This window comes from Colobus angolensis, unplaced genomic scaffold (assembly GCF_000951035.1).
Source record: "Colobus angolensis palliatus isolate OR3802 unplaced genomic scaffold, Cang.pa_1.0 Scaffold128, whole genome shotgun sequence".
Lineage (NCBI taxonomy): Eukaryota > Metazoa > Chordata > Mammalia > Primates > Cercopithecidae > Colobus > Colobus angolensis.
Window position 1 is genome coordinate 2,161,764 of NW_012114030.1, and position 8,443 is coordinate 2,170,206.

At 54.3% G+C, this 8,443-nt stretch overlaps 1 protein-coding gene across 1 annotated transcript in view; it reads left to right on the forward strand.

Moving 5' to 3' along the window:
* The first annotated feature begins 538 nt into the window (after window positions 1-538).
* Window positions 539-8,443, forward strand: part of SEZ6L2 (seizure related 6 homolog (mouse)-like 2) — a 37,009-nt gene continuing 29,104 nt past the window's right edge. Inside the window, exons 1-5 of the mRNA XM_011933546.1 lie at window positions 539-1,179; window positions 2,142-2,273; window positions 3,012-3,311; window positions 4,269-4,408; window positions 4,669-4,870. Of these exons, the coding sequence (XP_011788936.1) occupies window positions 1,101-1,179; window positions 2,142-2,273; window positions 3,012-3,311; window positions 4,269-4,408; window positions 4,669-4,870 (853 nt within the window). The 5' untranslated portion in view covers window positions 539-1,100. The remainder of the gene's footprint in view (window positions 1,180-2,141; window positions 2,274-3,011; window positions 3,312-4,268; window positions 4,409-4,668; window positions 4,871-8,443) is intronic.

Sequence of the window (8,443 nt, forward strand, 5' to 3'; positions counted from 1 at the left end):
GGGCGAGGGGAGCTGTCCGCGCGTCGCTGGTGCTGAAAAGGGCGCTGCAGAGGGAAAATCAGAGCCGAGGCCGCCTGTTAACTGGCCGGGGTCACGGTTAATGGAATAGGAGGGGTCTGTCTCTCCTCCCCAAACCCCGGCCCGTCACTCACGAGACTTCTCACAAGCGTGGAAGCTCGCCATTCTCCCGGAGGAGGGAGAGCCCATTCCACCCGAGCTGCTGTAAAAGGCGAAGGGAAGCCCCGTGGGAGGTCTGGATGTGAACAGGGGGCATAATGGGGAGCCGAGCAGGCGCGAACCAAGCTGTGCAGCCTCTCGGCGCCCTGGGAAGAGGAAATTCAGATTCCAGATGTGCTGGAATGGAAGGTGGAGGGGGCTAATTACTGCTGAGACCAGAGAGTTTCCTTTGCCTCCCCTAGGGGCCGCGGGAGTGAGGATTACGGCCCTGGCTCGTATGATCCCTCCCTCCTCCATCTGCACTTCCTCCTCCTCCCTCCCCGTCAAATAAATCCCAGGCCCCTCCCTCCGCCCGTCCCCAGGATCTGACGTGGGCTTGATACCTTTCTCAGCTTCTCCCTCCCGCAGCTCCAGTGCCCGAGCTTCGGCTCTCCCAGTTCCCCAACCCACCCCTTCCCCTCCCCGACAATCCCCGCTAGAGCCCAGTGGGGGAACCCCCCGATCCTCGACCCCACCCTAAGCCCCCAGAAGCTGCCTTTCTCCTCCCCAGTCCCTTAGCTCGGGGTCCAGCCAGGCCGGTGGACCCAGGCGCCTGAGCAGGAGGGTAACCCAGGCCACCCGGCCCCTTCGGCCCTCTCGGCCCCACCCCCTGCAGCCGGAGCCGCGCCCCCTCTACCACAGAGCCAGGAGACGAGGACAGAGAAGACTGAGCAAAGGGGGGTGGGCTCCAGGCGACCCCTAGCCCAATTCTGCCCCTCCATCCCAAGGGGCAGAGAAATTGTCTTTCTTTGCTGACTCCTACCAGGATAAAAAAAAAAAAAAAAAGAATTAAAGGGAAAGATAATCGGAGACGGAGGAAAGGTGGCAGCCAGATTACTTAGAGAGGCACAGAGGAGAGAGATCGGGGTGAGTCGCCAGTCGCCATGGGGACTCCCAGGGCCCAGCACCTGCCGCCTCCCCAGCTGCTGTTCCTAATTCTGCTGAGCTGTCCCTGGATCCAGGGTAAGGACATCAGAGTGTGGGGGTGGGCCCCAGGAAGGCACCCAGCGGGGTCCTCCACCCTCCTTTCTCTTAACATCCTGGGTCTTCCGGGCACATGGGGGAGGGGAGAGGCACAACTGATGGGGAAAGGGCAAGCCAGAGCTTTCTGGATTGAACCCAAAGCCCCTTAACCCTCAATATTGAGAAGGCAGGGAAATGAATGAGAGAAGCTTTTAGCAGTGTCTCAGAAGCTAGATCCACAAAGGAGGGCTGGGAAAGTTGGGGGGATGTCTGCGGAGGTGGTAGAAGCACGGAGGGACCTGGGTGGGAGATGGAGATGCTGAGAGAGATGCCAGGCGCTGTACACACAAATGTTCTTGGATGAATGGACAAAGACAGATGAGCAGAGGCAGGGCTCAAAGACCAGATTTTCAGTCCCCCACTCTGACCCCCAGCCAGACTCCAGGGAAGGAGGCAGAGACTGCAGAGGACCAGAGAGAGAGAGGGAAAGAGAGAGAGAGAGAGAGAAGGAGAGGGAGAGAAAAAAGACAGCCACACTGCAGAGACAGAAGCCCAGAGAGAAAGCCAGGCACTGCGGAAGCAAGGGCTGGGAGGTGCCGCCAGACCCTCTGCAGAGCCCCAGGTTTGGGGGGAGATCACCACTGAGGTTAAAGGGAAGGCAGCACCGGCAACCCCTCTGCCTTGCTGGCGCTGTCCAGGGTTCATAAGAGCTAAGATGTTCACTGAAGGCCCACACAGGCCGGGGAGAAGGGAGAGGGGACGGGAGAGAAGAGGTGTGGAAGTGGGAATATGAGGGCCGGTGGGAGTCCCTTCTCCAATCTTGGCCCTCAGTCGAGCCTGGGACCCTCTGAGCCCCTGGAGGCCCAGCTGATGGAGGAGGGAAGAAGAGTTCTAGAAAATATCTCTCTGAAGAAGGAAGGGATGTGGGGGAGTGGAGAAGCTCACACAACTTCACCTCCTAGGTCTGCCCCTGAAGGAGGAGGAGATATTGCCAGAGCCTGGAAGTGAGACCCCCACGGTGGCCTCTGAGGCCCTGGCTGAACTGCTCCATGGGGCCCTGCTGAGGAGGGGCCCAGAGATGGGCTACCTGCCGGGTGAGGCCCCCAGAGTGGCAGGAGTGGCCTGGAGGCAGAGGGAGGGAATGGGCTCAGGGAGATGGGGAGCCAGGCTAGACAAGAGCAGGCAGAGAGATACTGCAGAGGAGGAAAGAGGCTGCAGGAAGGCCTGTGAGATTCAGGGGACACAAATCAAGATCGTCGGAGGAAGTCAAACCTGGGCACAGACAGAACCAGAGAGACAGAGACAGAATGATTAGGAGACGGTCAGACAGAAAAACAGACACATAGAAAGAGAGATGGAAATTCAGAGAACCAGAGTCAGAGAAATGGTGGAAGACAGAGAGAGAGAGAGAATGAAACACAAAAACTAGTGGATCTCGAATCATGAAATCAGAGTGCAATCAGAATACTAAACAGGGAAATGGGGAAATAAAGAGTTCCAGAGAGAGCAAGACAGAGGAGAGAGGAGATAACCAGAGAGAGAACGTGATCTGAGTGAGAAGGCAGAGAGAGAGGCTCAGGGAGAGGAGTATCAGGGTGGAAGGGGCTGGGTGGAGAGAAGGGACCAGAAGAGAAAGAGGGGGACCCAGGCTGTGGAAGCCTTGGGAGGAGGTGGGGACTGCAGTGGGAAAGGGAAAGGTGGGGGGTGCTGTACCTTGTGGGGGAGGCTTTTGGGGTATGGCAGGGGAACCCCTAGCTTCCCTCAGCCCTGCTCCCCACCCAAGGTCCTCCGTGTGCTCTTCCTGTGCTCTGACATTCCCTGCACTGTCCCAGGATCTGATCCAGACCCCACGCTAGCCACCCCTCCGGCCGGCCAGACTCTCACAGTGCCCTCCCTGCCACGGGCCACTGAGCCGGGGACAGGGCCTCTGACAACAGCCGTCACCCCTAAGGGGGTCAGGGGGGCAGGCCCCACCGCACCAGAGCTGCTGACCCCACCCCCAGGAACCACAGCCCCACCCCCACCCAGCCCTGCTTCCCCAGGGCCTCCCCTTGGGCCTGAGGGAGGAGAGGAGGAGACCACGACCACCATCATCACCACGACAACTGTTACCACTACGGTGACCAGCCCAGGTGAGGCGAAGGCAAGGGGATGGGGGTGGGAGCACCGGATAGGTACACGCTGGGGATGGATGGGAAAGAGGCTCCTGGGAACTGTGGAAGGAGTCCTGGGTACAGATGGGAGAATAAAAATAACAAAGGTAGCATTTCTGTACCCTTACTAAGTACCAGGCAGTGTTCCAATTGTTTCAGCTATATAACAGTTAGGAAAGGGAGTTCTGGCTCAGGTGGGAGAGGGAGTATGCTTAAAGATGGTGCTGGGTGCAGTGGCTCATGCCTGTAATCCCAGCACTTTGGGAGGCCAGGCGGGTGGATCACCTGAGATCCAGAGTTTGAGACCAGCGTGACCAACATGGAGAAACCCCGTCTATACTAAAAATACAAAATTAGCCGGGCGTGGTGGCGCATGCCTGTAATCCCAACTACTCGGAAGGCTGAGGCAGCAGAATTGCTTGAACCAGGGAGGTGGAGGTTGTGGTGAGCTGAGATCCAGCCATTGCACTCTAGCCTGGGCAACAAGAGTGAAACTCCATCTCAAAAAAAAAAAAAAAAAAAAGATGGTAAGGGGGCACAGCGGCACACACCTGTCATCCCAGTGCTTTGGGAGGCCAAGGCAGGAAGATCGCTTGAGGCCAGGAGTTTGAGTCCAGCCTGGGAAACATGGCAAGACCCCATTTCTACAAAAAGTTTTACAAATTGGCTCAGCGTGGTGACGCGCACCTGTGGCCCCAGCTACTCGGAAGGCTGAGGAGGGAGGATCGCTTGAGCCCAGGAGTTTCAGACTGTAGTGAGCCATGATTGCGCGACTGCACTCCAGCCTGGGTGACAGAGTGAGACCCTGTCTCAAAACAAAACAAAAAAATAATGAGAGGTGCTAAGGAGAAGGCAGATGAAGGCCTTCAGAGTTGCTTGGCTGGGAGGGCAAGAGCACAGGCATTCCTTCCATCCCAGCAATTTGTATCTCCTCAGTTCTGTGTAATAACAACATCTCCGAGGGCGAAGGGTATGTGGAGTCTCCAGATCTGGAGAGCCCCGCCAGCCGTACCCTGGGGCTCCTGGACTGCACTTACAGCATCCATGTCTACCCTGGCTACGGCATTGAGATCCAGGTAACTGGACCAAAGCATGTGACTGTGCACCTTCCAAGCCTTTTCCTCTGGGTTGTGGGTGTGCACGGGTTTGGCCTGGGAGCCAAAGAACCTATTTGATGACTCAGGTTACCTCAAAAGCTCTTCCAGATTTCTACAACTTGGGCAGCAGCATGGTGCCTTTTGGGCTGCTACACACAGGGAAAAGGCACAGGACAGGGGCTTTGGAAGTCAAACCCCTGGCTGACTTGCCCTGGCGGGTCTGTGTTTGGCTTCTCTAGGTGCAGATGCTGAATCTGTCGCAGGAGGAGGAGCTCCTGGTGCTGGCTGGTGGGGGATCCCCAGGCCTGGCCCCCCGACTCCTGGCCAATTCATCCATGCTTGGAGAAGGACAAGTCCTTCGGAGCCCAACCAACAGGCTGCTTCTGCACTTCCAGAGCCCACGGGTCCCAAGGGGCGGTGGCTTCAGGATCCACTATCAGGGTGAGGAGTTTGAGGGTGCTGCTGGAAGGGCAGGGGCCATACTGCATACAGGGGACATCTTTATTTATTTATTTATTTTTGAGACAGAGTCTTGCTCTGTTACCCAGGCTGGAGTGCAGTGGCGCAATCTCAGCTCACTGCAAGCTCCACCTCCCCGGTTCATGCCGTTCTCCTGCCTCAGCCTCCCAAATAGCTGGAACTACAGGCGCCCGCCACCACGCCCAGCTAATTTTTTGTATTTTTAGCGGAGATGGGATTTCACCGTATTAGCCAGGATGGTCTCGATCTCCTGACCTCGTGATCCACCCCCTCAGCCTCCCAAAGTGCTGGGATTACAGGCATGAGCCACTGTGCCTGGCCTATACAGGGGACATCTTTAAGAACCATCGAAGCACAGGGTGCTGAGGGGGGCTTTTCCTCCTGACTGTGACCCTGGGGGGCCAGGCCCTCAGAGGAGACCCATGCATACTTATCTCACACACTCACAGATCTGTGCACACATTCAAGGGACAATTTATCCATTGAACTCAACAAATGTTGATCAAGTGCTTGCTTCATACCAGGCCCTATGTTAGCCTTGGAGGAGGAATGAACAAACCAGGTGTAAATCTGGCTTCAACGAGCTCAGAATCTAGGTAGGAAGACAGATGAGTAATCGGGATGGTTACAATTCAAGGAGATAAGGAATATGATGGCAGAAACACCAGCGGGGGCAGCACATAGCCAAGGGACCTAAATTTCTCCCAAGGAATATGGGGACATCTTCTTGGAGGAGATGATGACTAAGCTGAGACCTGAAGGATAAATTCGCCAGGGAAAGGGTGGGAGGGAGGGAGAGGAGGGAGGCAGATGGCTAGGTGGACGAAAAAGCACACTCCAAGACCCAGAGAGAGAAGATGTGACCCCCAGATGAGGTGAAGGAATTTAGCATGGAAAATAGAATTGTCCTAGCTGTGTGACCTGGGACAAGTTACTTAACCTTTCTGTGCCTCATGATGTCATTTGAAAAACAGGGATCACAATAGTTGGTATTATGTGGAAGATCAAATGAATTAATACATGTCAAGTGTTTAAAACAGTGTGTGGCCTGGAATGGTGGCTCACACCTGTAATCTCAGCACTTTGGGAGGCCGAGGCAGGTGGATCACCTGAGGTCAGGAGTTCAAGACCAGCCTGGCCAACATGGCGGAACCCTGTCTCTATCAAAAATACAAAAATCAGCCAGGCATGGTAGCAGGCACCTGTAATCCCAGTTACTTGGGAGGCTGAGGCAAGAAAATTGTTTGAACCCAGGAGGTGGAGGTTGCAGTGAGCTAAGATTGTGCCATTGCACGCCAGCCTAAGTGACAAGAGCGAAACTCCATCTCAAAAACAAACAAACAAACAAACAAAAAGCAAAAACACAAACAGCGTGTGTACACAGTGAGAGCTCAAAACTGTCAGTCATGCTATTACCTTTAAAGCACAGAAAGGGGTGAAGGGGAAATGGGCCAGAGACCAGGCTGGGAGGCAGGTCAGATTCAGACCATAAAGAGCCTTACCTGCTTCAGTAAGGAGTTCAGACTACTTCAACCTGCAGGTGTGACAGGGAGATAATTTGAATTTTTTTTTTTTTTTAAGACAGAGTCTCGCTCTGTTACCCAGGCTGGAGTGCAGTGGCGTGATCTTGGCTCACTGCAACCTCTGCCTCCCAGCTTCAAACAATTCTCCTGCCTCAGCCTCCCAAGTATCTGGGATTATAGGCACCTGCCACCACACCTGGCTGATTTTTGTATTTTTAGTAGAGATGGGGTTTCACCATGTTGGCCAGGCTTGTCTCGAACTCCTGACCTCAAGTGATCCACCCGCTTGGCCTCCCAAAGTGCTGGGATTACAGACATGAGACACCACGCCAGGACTCCTAATTTGAAATTTATTTATTTATTTATTTATTTTTGAGATGGAGTTTCACTCTTGTTACCCAGCCTGGAGTGCAATGGCGCAATCTTAGCTAACCGCAGCCTCTGCCTCCCAGGTTCAAGCAATTCTCCTGCCTCAGCCTCCTGAGTAGCTGGGATTACAGGCATGCGCCACCACGCCCGGCTTACTTTGTATTTTTAGTAGAGACGGGCTTTCTCCTTGTTGGTCAGGTTGGTCTTGAGCTCCCGACCTCAAGTGATCCTCCCGCCTTGGCCTCCCAAAGTGTTGGGATTACAGGCGTGAGCCACAACGCCTGGCCTGAAATGTTTTAAGCAGGAAAGTGAGAGCCTCAGATTTGCAACTTAGAAAGATCCTCTGACATCTGGGGGCAGGGAAGCGGGGCCGTATTCACGCATGACTGCATTTGTTAGGACCTATGACACATAACCTGCACACGTGTGTACATCCACGCTTACCTGTGTGTGCGGGAACCTTCCCACAGTACAAGGGTATGTTCTAGCATACACGTGTGCACAAGGAAAGGGCCCAGCCAGTGCCCTGTTCCAGACACCACTGTCTTCCTATGCTTCGTGGAGACAGAAAGAACTGTGTCAGGCCAATGCCCGCTTCACATCACCGCATGGCCTTGGCTGGTGTTGTGCATTCTGCCTTCCTTGAAAGCTCTGCTGACCGCAGACGCCTTGTGTGTCTCATCCAGGATACACCCTGAATCCTGTTCTCACATCCTCTCCAGCCTCTTTTGAAGCCTCTGCTCAGGACCTGCCCTAGGGGCTCATGTGTGCATAGCAAAGGTGCCTATTCTTTGGGGGGCCAGTGAGCTAGGGGACATGTATTTGGCAGTAGGGACCTGGTTATCGGGGAGCAAGAGCATGCCTGGAAGGCCCGGGCCAAGTGCTGGACTTCAGATATTATGAAATCTGAAGATACGGTTCCCCATTGGCTCCTTTAAGCAGCCACTTCCCCAGGGCACTGAAAATAGGACTCCTTAGGCTAACTGGAACATTTGGGGAAGCAGGACTATTGCATAAATTGGCCTTCATTGTTCAGTCTTCCCTGCTTCGCAGCTGCACCAGGCACCTTTGGGACCGAGGCCCTGTTTCAGCCCTTCCCAACCTGCACTAGCTGGGGCCTCTGGCCCAGAGTGGCCTCATTAGCTTCTCTCTGAAAAGCCAAAGGCTCCCTCACCCCTCACCCCAAGTTCAGCAAACTTTCCCATTACAAAGCCCTTTCACCAACCGTAGTTTCATTTGCTTCTCACAGAAACCCTGAGAGTGGCCATTGTCCGTTCCATCTCTCAAAGGAAGAAAAAGACTCAAAGGTCATGTAGATTGCTCAGCCACCTGCACGTTTATTGCAGCCAGACACCAGATCCCCGAGTCCCTGACTCCCAGTTATTCATTAATTGAGGCTGAGGGGCGTGTGATTAACGTTTTCTCAGCAGCTTCTATGTGCCAGGTGCTTTGCGTGTTTCTTTTATTTAATTTTCAGGCCAATCTTCCCTGACAGGAATTATTATTGCCGTTAATAGGTGAGAGGTCCCTAGAGATGAAGTCACCTGCTCAAAGTCATGTAGTTAGTAAGTTCTGGAGCTAGAACTGGAACTCAGGTCTGCCTGACGACAAATCCAGTGGTTCCATGCTGCCTCTTGGCTGC